Raw genomic sequence first — 17,426 nt, 5'->3', positions numbered from 1 at the left:
GAAACTTTCTTTTCGTCGATAGATTTGTGGCTCTCTTTTTTGCTTTGTTTCTTATATATATTTTATTTGGCTCTCTTTTTTGCTTTGTTTCTTATATATATTTTATTTTCAATTTGTTAGCTCATCTTTTTGTGTGTTTTGAGATTGTGTTGATGATTTATTGAATAAATTCCTTTACCCAAGGTTTTTTTTCCCATTAGGGTCTCTCTCTAGAATTCCTCAAATTTCCTTATGTATCTATGATTAGATCTATTTAATTTAGGCTTAATCCATATACAGATAAGAAATTATCAAGATTAACATCTTTTTTTTTTTAATTTTCAATCAAATATTTTTTTGTGTTTTGCTTTTAAAAGAACAACACTCGATAAATTATTTCCTATCTTGCATAATTAAACTTATTGTTAGTTTACATTGATCTCATCATGCATAACCCAATAAAATTAATTTTTTATAAGTATCATGATTTTTAAAAAATATGATTTACAAAATTTGGAGACAAAAATGAAAAAATGTCTTTTGATGAAATTCGATTTTACCGTTAAGTTCCCTGCCGTATAATCCTCCAAGTGTCGGAATGCCAAGTCAGTCTACCCAAAATCACTTAGATCCAAGATGTTGAGCCAACTTGCTCATATTAATTAAGTTTTGATAATTAATAAAAATATTTTTATGATATAAATATATTTCTTTCTCATATAAAAAAAATAAATTTATTTTGAATTAAAAGTAGATATAAAGAGTAAATTTATTTTGAATTAAAGATAGATTGTCTTTAAACATGTTTCCTTCTTTTGATCATTTATGTCTCAAAAATTTATGTTTGAATTTTCATTTATTGATAAATGCTTCTATTACTTATGCAAAAGTATATTTATTTTGAATTAAAAGATAATTATTTTTAGACATATTTTCTCTTTTTCATACAAAAAGTAAATTTATTTTAAATTAAAAAAAATTAATTTTAAACATGTTTTCTCTTACTCATGCAAAAACTAAATTTATTTTGAATTAAAGGAAATTGTTTTTAAACATGTTTTTTTGTTTTAATCATTTATGTCTCAAAAGCTTGTATTTAAATTTTCAAATCTTGATTTCTCATGCAAAAAGTAATTTTATTTTAAATTAAATGTGAGACATGTTTTCTTATCAGTTGATAAAATCTAAACATTTTTTAATTTCAAACTTCATATTAACCCTTTTTTTAATAGTTAAAATACTTATAAATACCCCCAAACTCATTTTTTGAGTATCCATTACACATATTGCACATCCAAATCTCCCAAAAGTTCTCAAGCTAATTTTCAAGCATTCTAAGTCTCAAAAATTCATTGTTCATCTACCAAAGAGCCACAAGGCAAGAGGAGAAAAAGAGATTGCAAAGCCGAATCCAATCTTCTCCATTCAAACTGAGCTCACCGCTTATTTATTTATTTAAATATTATTGACTTGCATAATTTGTCCTTAATTGCTTATTTGTATATAAGTGTGAACAAATTATTTATAACATTTAAATTACATTTGTGGATTGTATAGGTTTTCTAAAACCGTTAAAATTTAGGTGAATCTAGTTTCTAAAGTAAGATAGGGAGAAAACCTTGATGTTGGTGGTTTTTCTAGAATCCATTGCAATCTAGGAGTGCATCTAGTTTCCAATGTGAATTAGTGTGAAAATCTTTGTGAGATTAGTGAAACCCCGAGGGTGGTTGAGACCTTGGGAGAATGAAGTAGGTGTGTGTGGAGATACCAAACCACTATAAATTGTCTTGTGCCTCATTTATTTATTATTTCTATATCTTGTGGCTTATAATTTATTAATCTCAAATTTACATATACATGGTTATAAAATCTTAATTTGTTTAAAATTAAATAAAAATAATTTAATTAAAAGAAAATAATTTATATATATTTTTAGAGAAAATAATTAATCAATAATATTTATTAAAAGAGAAAAAAATTAAATACTCAATTCACTCCCTCTTGAGTGGTCATACCTTAAAGGACTAACACAAGACATTCAAGAGAAGATAAAATAAAAAAATTCTCAAAATTTATAATTCACACGCACACTTCTTCAACAGTTATTTCAACTCTCTAAGTACTCAAAAAATGTATGTTTGGCGGATATATGGGACTATTTGTAGAACTCCATCATAATCCTAAAGTCTTATTGGGTTTGGGCTTAACAAGCCCAATCTAATAATGTTCTATTAGGTCAAATCCAATCTAATTGGGTTAAGCCCAATACAAATAATGCCATTAGGCCAAGTTTAATGTGTTAGCAAAAGATCTAATCCAATTAATAATTAAATGATTATATTCACAATATAATAATTTAATTATTCTTATTTATTTAATAAATAAATATACTATTATTAGTAATTATAAAATTACTAATTTATCCTTCTTTTCTTTTAAAATAATTTCTTTTGAGTGAAACTTTATGCGTTCACAATTAAATTAACAATGATAATAATCAACTATCAATTTTCATAAATCATGAGTAACATATAACAATATAATATGTTATGATTACTCCATTCATTATAAAACGAGTATTGTGAACCTCTTACTATGATACCATACAATACGGTCATTATATTATTTTATATCATGATAAGATATGAGATCATAGTCAACAAGTCGAATCTCTTAATCTCGTCATATGATCAAATACCAAATCAATATTAAATAATTATGACATAACTTTATAAAACACATTTCATCATCATATTGTCTCGATCAATAATTTATTGTCAAGCAATTATTGAATTGCATAAGATATTTATAGAATATTTTGCTCATAAATTTTGAGGTGATAAAATTCATATATGATGCACGCATATCTCATGCATCACTGAACTACACACATAGATACGCATGATTATTCTTAATTAGAACAATTATATAATATCGTTGATATCTAATCTACCGATACATAGATATCCATGTCATCTCAATTATAAGGACTAGTTGTATTTCCACAGCTAACATTGAATTATTTATAATCTTTGTGATTCAATGTTAACAGTCACATTTAGTGAACTTGTTTTTGTAACAAGCACTCACTCATCTTCATTATATCTCATACAAAATGACACGAGACTCACCAACCTTATCTTTTAGTATTTCATATTGAACAAGGAGAAATATGATATACTAGTATTTGCGAGTTGCTACTATCTAGATTATGAATTCTATAGTTATGAACATATTTATAGTATAACAAATTATAGATTATCCATAATTCGTATTCTTAACACTTAAGAATATTCACTTCTTATACTAATGAATATATATTTTTAATTTAAATTATATTATAATTTAAATAAAAATATAAACTTACACCTTAAGTAATATTTAAATAATTAATTCTTAAGTAATATTTATTAAAAAAATAATATAAAATTATATCAATATAAAGTTAAAATATTTATTAAATTAAGATATGAAATAATGAAAATAAATTAAAAATATTTAAATATTTATATTAAATTTTTTAAAATACATTGATAATTATATTTTTACAAGATAAAGAATATATAAGTCATTTATTTATATATATATAATTTTAGATAAATTGATATTTTCTTTATTTATATAAATTTATCTTTAAAATTTTAAATAAAAAATTATGTAATTTTTTAATATATTATTAAATAAATTTAATAAATATAATAATAAATTTTTTTTTTGAAAATACTTTTAAATCCCAATTTTTATAACCCATATTTTGATGAACAAAGAATTCCTTGTGAAAACATTTTCGAATCAAAAGAATAAGTTCGTGGGTATAGCCGCTCGCGGACGGCGGTTGAGAAGGGAGGAGAAAATCGTCGACCGCCGGGATTGTGCAATTTTTTTCTGGTTTGGTTTGGACTTCGCAGCCACCTGGTGAAGCCGTCGCCATTGAGTTGCAGAGACGCGACGAAGAAGAGCTCTATGGGTATGCCGGCTATCCCCTCTTAGCTTTTGCCCATAACGCGCCGCCAATTTAGTATTCGATGCTTGCGAAAAGAAGAGACTGAGAGAGAGCGAGAGAGAGAGAGAGAGAGAGAGAGAGAGAGTGCATGAAAGCCACTGAACAAGGTGCGTGATTCTCAAGTTAAAATCATGTTTTGGGGGTTTTGATTTCTCAACGAGTTGAGGCTTGAAAAGGCCAAGACCCGCTTTGGCATTGAACCGATTTTACAGTGAAATCTCGTACAAATATCCATGAACAACTATAGAATATCTGCCTCCATCGCTCTTTACAGATTCCAGAGTAGACAGAGATAGAGATGGGGAGTGAGTGGAGATAAGAAATTATCGATAAATCTGTTTGCTTCTTCATGCTTGCTATCACTCGCTGTTCTTCAATTTGGTGTCAAATTAAAAAGGCTGAAATTTATCTGTTTTCTGCTTAAGAAGGAGATAAAGTTAACCGGCAATTTATCTATCTTTTTCCCTCTTGCTTAGCATCCCAATCTCATTATTCATTCCATTCCTGGCCATACACAAAATTTGAGAAATTGCTGCTCTGCTATTCAGTATTTATATTCTGTTATTAGTGTTTCCAGTGCCTATAAAACTTCTTGGATCAACGTTTGTTTAACAGAGATTCTATATTTAGGATGTGCCCGTTCTGAAGTAATTTTGTTTATGCTAATGTTCATTGTTTCTCAAGGTTGATCCCAGGACTGCTTTTCTGTTTCACCATAAAAACTTGAAAATGATGCTTTTCTCTTGTTTGCTTTTGCTGGGGGTAGGATTGGAAATGAATGAATCGGGCCGAGCTGTGGTTCAACTCGGCTTGACTCAATTATTAAACAAGCTATATTCTTTAGCTTGAGTTCAAATCATTTGGTTCATATACTCAGTTTATGGAGCTAATTAACGAGTCAACTTGTGAATGTCTTTCAAGCCATCTCAGCTCATTTCCAGCCCTACTGAGGGGTACTTAAATTGTTCCTGCCCTTGTATACGCATGCTGGTAGATGTGATTTCTGCAATTTTTTAAGACATGGAGGAATGAAATATTTGCTGAATGTATAAACATTTGGAAATATCTTATTGAATCTGTGGAATTCTGAACAGAGGAGATAAGGAGATGCTTCAATGGAGAGAACATCTGCAGCTTGTGCCATGGAATGGAGCATTGATCTTGAGAAGGGTCTTCGATCAAAGAAACCTGGTGAACTATCTTAAGATTGTCCATTGTATTTGTAATTGATTTGTTTCAGTGACTAGCCTTTTCATCTAAACTATTTGTGCAATTTTGGTCTTTACGATTTATATCATGTTCTGGTATACCAATATTGTGGTTTTTGACTACTAGTGAGAGTTTACCATATTTTAGGTCAATCTTTTGAAGCCATACTACGGATTGGACCAAGACTTGAGCTGTGGGACAGAGAGCCTGCAATTAATGTGGCGCAGTATAACATGTTTGGGTTAATCCCAGGAGAGGATAAGCTATTTGCAAATGCAATCCTCCTTCGTCTTATGGATGCTTTTAGCTTGGGCGACACACAAACCAAGCTTTGTATTGTAAAGCTTTTTTTATCTCAGCTGAGGAACCATAAAAGGAGAAGTGGGCAACATAATGGAATCCTGTTCAAATGTAGCTTAGAAAACCGGAAAGAGTTGCTTAGGCGAGTAAAAGTTGCATTTGACATGGGAGATGTTGAATCAAGAGCACTTGCTTTAGTTATATTTGGTTGCCTGGCTGATGTTGCAAAGGACAGTGCTGATGTCCGTTACCTTGTACTTTCTAGTTTAGTCTCACATGAACTTTTGCAGGTGAGCTCAAATTTTGACATCATTTCCAGTTTTCTGAAGTTCCAGAAAGATAATGCTTATTAGTGACTTACTGTAAAGAGAAGCAATGCTAACTAATAAAATAGCTCATGTACCACTGAGGTGACGAGTTCTTCCGGTTGGAAGAAATTGTTGTTCATCATGGCTGTATTTGTATCTATGTCTCTATAAAGGGATAAGATAGTGTTTCCTCTATTCAGATTCTGTAGGCAGATTAACAGGTTCTGATTGACATTTTGTTGTGGGGCATTTTTCTGTAAATGATTAACCAGTACATGTCCACCTTTGCTGTAGGTCGTTTTGCTGAGCTATATCTGGATTACACCAATGTTATTGTAGTAATACAATTTTTCATTAATAAACTCTTTTTACTTTATTAATTATTGAAAATATAAATGTATAGCTCATGAATTTCATATCATATACTCACTTTTGTAATTGTTTTGATATATTTGTATATAGCTTTACAATAATACAACAGCATTCCAAGCCTTTATCCTACCATCTGGGGTAGCTTTACATTAACAACAACAATAACAACAACATATCCAGCCGTTATCCCACTATGTGGGGTTGGCTACATGAATTCTAGACTTCTATGTGGGTTACATCCTAACAGATAGTTTGTCTAGAATTCATATTTGGATCCGACTAGGTTTTACGCTGGCTGTCGGCTACCTAACGCAACCCTCCTCCTTTATCCGGGCTTGAGACCGGCAATGGATAATATCCCCTGGCGGAGTAATGATGAAATAAAGTTTGAACACCATCTTCACATGGAGAAGTTTCATGAGATGGTGGTGGGTGGTGAATGAAGATAATTGATATAGTTGTGTTCCATCACTTAGTTGATATGGTGAAACCAACAAGTACAATATGGAAACACAACACATAGCTTTACATTAACAGTTGAATTTAAAATGAAAACATGAAATTGATAAATTAGCTTTTCTTTTATCAAATCTTTGAATAATAAACTATGAAATAGGACTTATCACTAGCCCTTTGACTTGATTAAATGAGCAAGTACTAAAAACAAATATATACTAGTCATTGACATGTATAAGACGACTTAGCTCACAAATATGCTTGTATTTTTTGTCCTAACTTTTTAACTAATGTACAGGACTTGTTCTCTTGCATGCTCATACTTTTGGGATTCTTTTGTTGTTGTGGCAACGTTTACCGACCCTTTTTCAAGTGAAAACATCATATAAGCTTGTGTATATCAAGTACTAGAACTTTCAAATTATCTCATTGTCAATGTAATATTGGACAAGTACTCAATACCTTTTAGGTTAACTAAGTTTCCAATGTCTGATATGATTACTTTACAAAGATAATGGACCATGTGCACAGTTTTTAACTGTGCTTGACATATGCTTTGCCACCTCTCATATTGCAGTAATTGATCTGAAGCACTTTGCAGGTAGAGGCATCCTTATTTGCTGGGGGATGCTTTGCTGAATTGTCTGAAGATTTTGGCTCCATACTTTTGGAGATATTGATTAATCTGGTGACATCATCTGAAACATCATCACCTGTAAGATTAGCAGGAGTGCGAACTCTTGCAAAACTGGGGTGCTCATCTTCACATGCATGTAAAGCTTACAAGGTTTCATGTCTTTTTCTTCTCTTGCTTCATGCTATGAGTCTATGATAATCATGTAAGTGCTGTGAATATATTTTGTTTGATAAGTGAAGCATTTTGCATATTTGGAGTATTGCCAAACATATGATTCATGTCCACTTCTAAGAATATTGACATGATGCTAGATATGATGGTAGTTTATAAGAATTAATGTGGGCATGTAATGATGTAAAGATTGTTCATTTGATCATATTTTTCAACTGAGTTGTACTAAAATCATGTGTGTGTGCATAGACTCATAAAAAAGAAAAATGAAATAAAGTTACCTCCATGCATAGGGTGGGACAGAGTGGATTTTTGTTAGACTCATTGATGAAACCACATTTTTAATGAGTTTTTTGATTCCTTTACATGTGAAAATGTTGTTTGTTATTAGTACCACTATTATTTCTTTTTTAATAGGTTACAACTACAACTGTTATTGTTGTAGGAGTTGCTGATTGTTCTCATCATTCTGTTGTGGATGATAAAGTTTGAATCATGGTGGTAATAAAGTAATTGTTGGTTGGATGAGGTGGAGAACTTCTGGGTAGGCTTGAGCTAAGGATAGGTTTGCCTTCTTTGAAATAATGCTACTGGGGACTACGGTGACGTATGCTCACTAACTTGCAAAATCCTCTCGTGTTTTACATTGTGTTTGGGGGATGGGCATGGAATGGAAATGGTTGAAGGGGATTCTATCTGCTTGAGAGTGATAATGATAATGGAGTGGAATGGAAATAAATAGAAACACTTTGCGTCTATTGTCCTGCAAAGCCTTATATTTTTTTTTTCCCTCTCTTGAATTGAGGGAGAATGGATGAAAAACTTTATTTTTGTGTTTTGACAATATAGACCTAAATAAATTTATATAAGTTCAAACTTTCGATAAAACTTCTTTTTTAATTTATCGGGATTTTATGGTCACATGATAAAATGTGGGAAACACCGAAACACTTTCAATTTTAACCATTCTTCCTTGATTTGGTGGTCCCGCATAAGTGGGATAAATTTATAGTATGTTAAAATTTGTTTATTGCAGGAAGGTCAAAAGCTGGTTTTATGTTCTTCAGAAGAAGATTTCTTGGTTGCAATGCTAATTTCACTTTCAAAACTTGCTTCCAGAGCTGCATGCCTGATTCCTGTACAGGTAACAACTTGAATCATCTATGGAGATATTGCATGAATGTTTTGGTCAAGTCAATACGTAATGTTTTCATTATTGCAGTCTTCCTTAAATCAGCTAAATAAGAGGACTCTGTTGTGCCTGCCAGAGGAAGCAAAAAAGTAATTTCTCAAAACTGACTTCTGGTCATAAAGTAATCTTTGGTGGAGTAGATACCTTAAAAGCAATTTTAGGTGCTCTGGATGAGTAACTGATTGCATGCCCTTTTCACTCAATGCAGAATCTTTTCTTTTTTTGCTTTTATTCCCTCTCTTTGTATAGTTATTATCACATTCATAACAAACTAACTAAAGAGGAAAAACAATCTCCCCTTCCCTTGCCCAATGGGAGCAAAGAAAGATGTTATTACAGTGCCTTCTCTAACTTCATCATTTTGATGTGTATTCTTTGCTGTGTGAGTTCAGGTGGATTTACTCTTCTCTTTTCTAACCCAAGAGAAACCTTTGCGTTTGCGAGCTACGGCGTTAAAATGTCTGCATTGTATCACTGTAAGAGGAATGTACCATTTTCCTGCTAATGCTGTTTTAATCAGCACATTGGCATGCATCCTAGATGAACACGAACTTCCACCAGTCTTGCAATGTGAAGCTCTCCAAGTTCTGCACAAGGTTCTTATTACTTGTGCTTGTTGTTTTCCATGCTTTCATACTACTAAATGAGTATTCACAATGTTCCATTTTGCAGGTCCTCTTATATAACCTAGCTACTATGTCTTATGTGGACATGCTTGAGTTTTCCCAGCTTTTAAATGTTCTTGAAAATGCTACTCAATCTCCTATCATGGAAAGGAGACTAACAGCCATCAGTATTATAGTTGATGTATTGGGTAAGCTCATGCGAAAGAAAGAGAAGGCTTTAGAAGAAAGTGATTCTGTTGCTATACCATCCAGGATATTGTCATTAATTACAAATCAGATCAACTTGCTGGTTAAGCCTGTACCAAGTCTTCACGAACTTGGTTCAAAAATAAGACAAGATGTTAAAAGCTTGTTCCATGTTCTTCTTGTTCTGGTTGAAAATTATCCAGATCTGAGTGATATGGTGGTGGATAACATTTGTTCACTTGTGGAAAACATGATGAATGAGCGTGAAGAGTTTTTGGGCAGAGTGGAACCTGACCTACCAGATCAAGAGATCATAAATTTGGGAGGAGAAAGTAGCAAGTTTATGACATCAAAGCTCTTGCTTTATGTGCCCAGTGTTTTGATTGCTTGCTTTGAACATTTTAATGAAGCCAGTGCAACTACTGCTACTCCAGCCCTTAATAGAGTGGAGCTTCTCACCAAACATGTACAAGAATGCAGCTTATTCGATTGCTTTACCCGCACGGTCTGTGCTTCTTTGTTGCATTCCCACATCACCTACCCTTGCATTTTGAATGAAGCAGAGAAAAATGATAATCTTGATGGAAACATGTCCATTTCTTTTCAGCAATACTTTGTTCATAATGAAATTCTTGCCCTTGACTGTGCAAAGAATATGTTAGCAAGAAAGGATAACTGGTCTGCTTACAAGCTTGGGAAATTTGCAGCATGTCAGGGAGCATGGTTCAGTGCCGCTTTTATTTTTGAGCATCTCTCAGCAATTGTTCAATCTGATACCTGTTGTTGGTGGTTAAAATCTCTGATTGAGTTTGCTCATGCTGAATGGAAAGTTGAATCGGTCAATTTACCAGACCAAGGTTTTAGTTTAGCAAATCAGTTAGAGATTGAAAAATCAGCTGTCATGTCTTTCAGCAACAAGTTGGACGCAACAGACCAAGGCATGTATTGCAAACAGGGGTTACCTAACAACATTGAAAATCTTGTGGAGGCTTCTAAGGTTCTTCGTTCTCTAGAGGAAACAATGGGAGCCATGGTGATACCAGGTCATGCTTTTTGTTTCCAGAGATTGTTTTTGGCTCTTAGAGCAAATGTTCTGCAATCTGTGGCTGATACCCTAAAGCTCTACCATGTTCCATTCACACAGGATAATGGTATCACAGTTGATACACCAAGTTTTTTGCAATGGGTAACTTCCATGGCATGCTCTCTCAATCAAATAGCTTCCCAGTTTAATAGGCTAGCACGTGAATTTGATCTAATTGCCACATCTTTCTTGGGCATGGACAACCAAAGTTTGGAAACCATTTCAGTACATGCACTTAGTTGTTCATTATTAGCCTTCATTTCTGGATTTTCCCTTTTCTTTCCAAGATTACATAGTGACCATATATTGGAATTGTCAGAGGAACGTTTATTTGGTATACTTATACAGGATCTGGTCTGGCGGCTGCAACAAACAGACTGTGAAACCAGCAGAAAACTTGGGTTACTTTGGAACATTCGTAGATGGCCCAAGAGCTCTATTTTACCACCCCGAAGTCAAATATTGAAGATTAGTTATGTAGCAAGAGGCCTTCTTACAGCTTGTAGTTATGCTGTCACAGGGGTGGTTGCTTTGCAAAATGAGGCAAATAAAGGGAAGAATGATGAAATTCTATACCAAGTTGCTAAGGATGGCTTGCAACTTCTGTTGAACATAATTATAAAATGGATGCTCATCCCTTTCCAGACTCCCCGTCAGTTCTTCCGAGTAAGGTATGCTGGAGAATTCTTGTACTCAAGGAATAAATATTGCTTCTCATCCATCAAAATTACTGAAATGTTTCTGTTTCTTAGGTGACTCATGACTGACACAAGATATTTTCAGAGAAATATAATGGAACTTATCAAAATTCTATATTTTAGAAACATGTTGTTTCAGCCCTCACTGGGGATATTTAACAACACTTATTTCTATTTAACTGTTTTTGTTAAAATAAAATATTAGAGAAGAAATGAAACTTAAAGTTTATTCAAATGAGAGAAAAGCCAAATAGTATGGACGCAATTGAAAACACTTATCCTCCTACTTTTGTACTATAGGTACCTCCTTTTCATAAACACTATAACTAGTGCATTCTTTTTCTCACAAGCACTTAAATAGAAATTTTATATGAGCTTGTTTCCCTAGTTACCTATTTAAAAACTTTTTTATTTGTATCTAATATCTATAGACTTGGATTAAACCTTTGTGAGTATCTTTTTCTTTGCATGGATGGGGAGCACTTAATTCCTTTCCTTCACCATCAATAAGTTAGGGAAGAGAAAGGCACATTGTGGCTGATTGGTTCTTCATGTGTAAGGAAGGTGGGGAACCACTGGACCATATCCTTCTGCAATGCCCGATGGTTTGGCATTTTTTGAGTCTGATTTTCGGGTGTTTCTTAGGTGATGCCTGCCTCATACTGGGTAATGGATTTTCTAGATTCTTGGGTAAGGAGTTGCTTGAGTAGGAGATTTTTTCTGGCATGGGACATCACTGCTCTCTGTGTGATATGGTGTATTTGGTGCGAAAGAAATAGGAGATTATTGAAGTGTATAAAATTCTTTGCATTTTTTTCAAAAGGAGCACTGTTCATTTCCCCTTTTCTGTAGTTGAGAGGATATATAGCAAGAATTGGGGGAGGATTACAGAGAAATTAGTGGGATCAAGAGAGAATTCAGAGGGAAATTGAGAGAGAATTGATGAGAGGAAAATGACTGAGTTCAATTATCATTCTAAAAACCGTCCTACAAATAGTTTTCAATAGCTTTCTATGGCTACTCTATATAAATAACAAACTAACAGAAAAATACAACTAGAGGAAAATACAGGTAAAATGTAAAATAAGCTAATTACTGTTTTAGCCCTAGTAAAACCCTTGGGTCCTGACATTTGATTTTTTTTTTTTTTGTTATAAAGAAGAAAAAAACTATAACATGTTTCTCCAAAATAATCTGCTAAACTATAGAAAGAACTTGATATTTGTTTACTACTAATATTATTATATAATTATTACCGCCTATTACATCATATAAAAGCTGACATTTGTATCCTGGAAATTTCTTTCTTTTCTTCTTTTTTGTTCTTGTCTTTCTTGTTCCTTGTAGTGGATGAAAACATAATCAAAATTTCAAAATCTCTTGTGGAGCTCCTACCTTTTGTTGACTATTTGTCTGTGATCCTTTTTTAAAGAGCTATTGCTGAACCTCATCACTAAAATTTAATTTGCTAGCTGTTGGATTTAGTAATTCAGCATTTCTATCCGAGACACTGATGCATACACGACTAGGTACTGCAGACTGCAAAATGTACACATAGATCTACTTTCCAATAGTTGGGCTCTAATCTTTGCCATGTGTTCTAATACATGAATTGGAATCAAATTGCAGGCCTTGCATTTTATCTGAACTATTTGCTTTAAACAGTGACAGTAAAAGTTCAGCTGAGATAACAGTCTTGCCAGGCTCTCATCTGTCCCTAAGCCTTTGTCTTCAATTGAAAAATGTACCGGTAGATCTCCGAGTTACTTGGACCAAGCTGTATTGCATCCTTTGTTGTAGAACATCTTTCCAGGTACCCCCTCCGGGAACAACTAATGGGCAAATTCAGTTGGGTAGTCGTGATCAAGAGCCTGATGACATGGTTTATTTAAACGATAAGTTATTGCAGTATGTAAAAGGGTGCGCAAAAAATGCCAACAGCATGCAGTATAGACGTAATGCTGGTGATCGTGAAGGTGTTGAGGCGTGTGTGTACTTCGAACCTAATGAGAGAGGGCAAGGATTCTCTACTTGCTTGCTTGATGTTTCTGGTTTTCCTCCGGGTTCTTACAGAATCAAATGGCAGACCTGTTGTGTCGACAGCGAAGGCTCATATTGGACCCTTCTTCCTTCTAATGACGGCCCTGTCTTCCACGTACAGAAATGTGACTAAAGATTGGCAACATCAAGGTAAGACAATGGTGTTTCATTTGAGGTTATCTTTTTCCAGTTTGTGGCTATTAATTGGATCATGTTTGTTCTCTATACGGATTGTGTAAATTGTTGGGTGTAGGCTTCCCTTCGTTCTCAACTTGAAACAACTCAGAAACATCGCTTGCTGAACCATATGAGACTGTTCTCATTCAAATTCGAGGAGATTGTTCGGAAAGGGGGATGGCAGCACCAAACGGGCCTTCGAGCAGAGGCCATGCAGGACTCGAGCTCCACATCAAATTCCCGATGCTGTCCAAAAGTCGGGAATCAGAGAAAATCAAATTATGAACAAATGGTCATACATGTACGATATTCACGAAACATCTCAGGCCATGAAAGATATAGGATGTGTAAGGAAGGTAATATGGGCATGTGTTCTGTTCAGCTTAAAAGGAGTTATAAAGCGTGAATTCAAGTGTGCAGTCAATAGATTAGTTTGGAAATATGGAAATTACTTATATATTGAACATGGTTTGGGATTTCTATGTAAACATTTTGGCGTTAAACTATGAACAGAAAATAATGCTTGGGACACGTGAGGGATTTTAATATTTGTGGGGCGGTTCAGAAGAAAATGAAGAGTTGCCTAAATATATTATTTGCATGTACTTTGGGGCTGGATGAATGGAATGGAAATAAAGCCGCAGGTGTAAAAGTAGGAAACTGCATATGAAATGTGTTATTTGCAAAGATTAAGGTTGCATTTTTCAGGTTATTTTTAATTTTTTAAAATAATAAAAATGTATTTATTTTGTTATTTTTAAAAATATATTTCGAAAATAAAAAAAATTATAAAAAAATTCAAAATAATAAAATGTTATTTTGGTTATTTTCAAGCAAAACAATCTTTAAGTCTAAAATATGGAAAACACAATTTATTTTTCATATTTTGGGAAAGAAAAGGAAAAAAAAGAAAAGAAAAAAAAAATTCTTAAATTTTAAAAATAAAATTTTATGTTTATTTAAAAATTTTAAAATATAATATATCTATATCTATATTATAATTAAAAATATAAGATAATAGTATATTATTAAGTATATTATACATATTATGTATAATAATATTTAATATAAATTATTGCCCAAATATTAATAATTTATTAATCAAATTTATTATTTTATTTTAATAATAAAATTTTATTAAAGAAAGTTAATTTTATCATTTAATAATCAAATTCATTAAATAAAATGTCATAATTTTTTTTTTCAAAATTCTAAAGTAAACGTATTTTCTAGTTTTCTGTTTTAAGAAATAGTTTTTTAAAATGATAAAAAAAATACGTTTTTAATTTTTTAAAAACAGACTATCAAAATAAAAAATTAAAAATAAATTTAAAACTCAAAATTAAAAATTAAAAACATGAAGAGAACACAGCCTAAATAATTTTGTGAATTGTGGGTAGCCTATGCGAAATAAATTTTGAAGGAAACAATGTGAAGTAGTCATTGTTTTGGGGGAATTACCTAACTTTTAGGTTTTTTTTTTTTTTTTTTTTGATGACTCAATTTCAGGCGCCTAACTAGTCTGGGGATAGCAATCCCGGCCCCTCAGTGTTGTTATCAGGTAAACCATGAGATGTGTCTAGTTGAGCAAGGTTTGAGATTGAATTCACTGATAACACTACTAAGGTCTTCCCCTAGAAGGAAGCAAATATCTTCTCTTAGGAATCGAACCCACGCTGATGACTTCTAACATGACAAATAACCATCTCTTTTGTCACCCAAATGTGCCCCGAGGCAACTTTTAGGTTTCCTTAGTAATGCAAGGGGTGGGTTTGGCATGCATGAAATTTAAATCAAGCATTATAAGAGGGTTAAGGTTCATGAATGAAATTTAAATCAAGCATTTTCTTATAAGCTTGAAATGCTCCTAAAGAGGGAAAAAGATGTATTGCTTCAGCACTTGAACCCAAAGTTGAGAATTACACACCAATGCCTATGGGTATGGCTAATGGGCTATGGGCTATGGTTGTTAAAATGTGGTGAGAAGGCCTAAGTCTGGGTTTGAGTGTTAAAAGTAAGGAAGAATAAGTGAGAAGAACAATGAACCTAAATAGAAACTTGGAATTTTAAATGCTTTAATTGTGAAAAATGAACCATATATAGGAGACTTATTTGAAAATACTTTTTGCTTCCAATTGGACCGATTGATCAATAAGTTCAGTCTGGTTATATTTTCTTTAAGATTCTAATTAAGTAGTTCATAATCTTAAATATTAATTTTATAAAAATATTTAGAATATGTCATATCATTACATTTTGTGAATTTAAATACTCCTAAAATAACTTGTCGCATTTTTATAAACACTTATGTCAAAACAAAATATTAAGATTAAACTCTTAATTTGAGACTTGGAACTATTATCATTTTGTAGTAAACCAACCCAAAAAAATAAAAATTGCAGACAAGTCATAGTAAAAACAGCATTTTCTTGAGAGGATTGAAGAACAATTTGATCGGGAAAAAGGAAGAGAGAGTTTCAGATGTCATCAGTGCTGAGGGGGAAGCCAATTCCATGCCGTTTGGTCGGGAAAACAACAAATAGCATACTGCAAATGACCCCAATCCCAACCGGCAGCTTAGTGAGGACCTCCCTGACCTCCGGCGACGGCGCCGGAAAGAAGCAGCTCACCACATTCTGATCAAACAGCGCCACTGCCGCAAACACCTGAATCGACATCAAAGCATGCAGGAAGTCTATGAACCTCAGCCTGTACTTCGCCGCCTCCCCCGGCGGCAAGCTCGCCGAGCCGTCGATCACCCACAGGCCCCGGACTGTGGCGAAGCCATAGCAGACGTTACGGTTCTTGTCCTTGAAGCTGTCGGTGAAGCTCAGCAGGAAACACGACAACCCGCACACCGATATCAGCCCGGCCGTCAAAACCCGACTGACCGGGTCGCAATCGCCCTGACGTGACGTTGATGATAATTCAAATTAATTAGTATATTCATTGATTAAGTTCTATTATGTATCTTAATTAGATTTTTATCTAAGCTATTTACATACATTATCTCCTTCGTTTAAGGTAAATAATTTTTATCAATCAATAAATATATTCTATTCTATTCTATCTAGCGAACTAAACGAAAACAGAAGGTACCTAATTTGTTCCTGCATTACCTGGTTGGTGAAGATGGGCGCCAGCAGCTGGAAGGCGAGAACGGAGCCGGTGGGCAGGAGGTTGGCGAGATGAGCCGTGCTCTGAAAGGTCCGGCTGATGGCTCTCTGTATCAGCGTCTTGTCTTCGCCCTCCGACATGGATTTATTAGACTTCTGTCCCTGCAAGAGAGGAACTTCATCATGATGACGATGATAATCATCGTGATTCTCGATCTTAATATCCATTAATTAATGCCGGCCGGCTTGCTCTTCTCTGGTCGATCCTAATCAATTTCCGTTTGCCCAGTTATATATAGTAGTACTGGGGAAGATGGAGTTGAGTGGAAGGGAAGGGAAGGCGATCGATGGAGGTGGCTTTAATTATCGCTTGCAAGGAACAGAAAGCAATGACTGGAGGTGGTCTGTATTTTGAGGGGTGGAAAGGGTTGAAACCGTTGCGGAATTGTTCCGGAAGAAGATTTTAAGGTCGTGTTGGGGAAGAAGCTTTCTTTCTGGGTTGAGAATATAATGTCATTCTGTCTTGCTGAGACGCAAAGAATACTGCAGTTTTGGATTTTCTCGGAAAATTTAATATTTTCCCTGATTTTGTTGGAGGATATATACGTTGAGGCCGGGTTGGGTTTAGTTTTGCCCATATCATGTGGGTAGTTGTAGAAAATTAAAGATACATAGGACGTGCTGTGCTCATCCTTCAAATTCAATTTCTTATATTTGGCCACAACTATTCGGCAATGACCCATTCAGAACCCCAAAAAGATGTAAACAAAATTGACTTTGATATATGTTTAGCACTGAAAATTGTATAAAAATGTGATATGAATCTCTTTGAAACTAAACTACACCAAAAAAAAAAAAAAAAAAAGTTTCCC

The 17,426-nt window shown here is 33.6% G+C and overlaps 2 protein-coding genes across 7 annotated transcripts; one reads left to right on the top strand and one right to left on the bottom strand.

Annotated features, from left to right (window-relative positions):
* The first annotated feature begins 3,764 nt into the window (after positions 1 to 3,764).
* Positions 3,765 to 13,946, top strand: LOC127795255 (uncharacterized). Of its 6 annotated transcripts, none has more exons than XM_052326813.1 (9): positions 3,765 to 3,946; positions 5,077 to 5,173; positions 5,354 to 5,781; positions 7,229 to 7,414; positions 8,472 to 8,579; positions 9,020 to 9,223; positions 9,300 to 11,194; positions 12,851 to 13,411; positions 13,515 to 13,946. In XM_052326813.1, exons 2-8 carry the CDS (start codon positions 5,098 to 5,100, stop codon positions 13,392 to 13,394), a joined length of 3,441 nt encoding a protein of 1,146 aa, XP_052182773.1. In that variant the 5' UTR covers positions 3,765 to 3,946; positions 5,077 to 5,097; the 3' UTR covers positions 13,395 to 13,411; positions 13,515 to 13,946. The 6 variants fall into 6 exon arrangements, with proteins under 6 accessions (XP_052182773.1, XP_052182771.1, XP_052182772.1 ...); XM_052326811.1 differs by having other exon boundaries at positions 5,339 to 5,781; XM_052326812.1 differs by having other exon boundaries at positions 3,765 to 4,089.
* A 1,743-nt stretch (positions 13,947 to 15,689) lies between these two features.
* Positions 15,690 to 16,993, bottom strand: LOC127795501 (protein DMP6-like). The gene is made up of 2 exons (XM_052327224.1): positions 16,558 to 16,993; positions 15,690 to 16,344 (listed from the first exon to the last, which is right to left on the bottom strand). The coding sequence occupies exons 1-2, from the start codon at positions 16,780 to 16,782 to the stop codon at positions 15,916 to 15,918; spliced, it is 654 nt and encodes a 217-aa protein (XP_052183184.1). The 5' UTR covers positions 16,783 to 16,993; the 3' UTR covers positions 15,690 to 15,915.
* Positions 16,994 to 17,426: the final 433 nt, after the last annotated feature.

This window comes from Diospyros lotus, chromosome 2 (assembly GCF_014633365.1).
Source record: "Diospyros lotus cultivar Yz01 chromosome 2, ASM1463336v1, whole genome shotgun sequence".
Classification (NCBI taxonomy): Eukaryota; Viridiplantae; Streptophyta; class Magnoliopsida; order Ericales; family Ebenaceae; genus Diospyros; species Diospyros lotus.
This window is presented reverse-complemented; position numbering and strand designations above follow the sequence as displayed.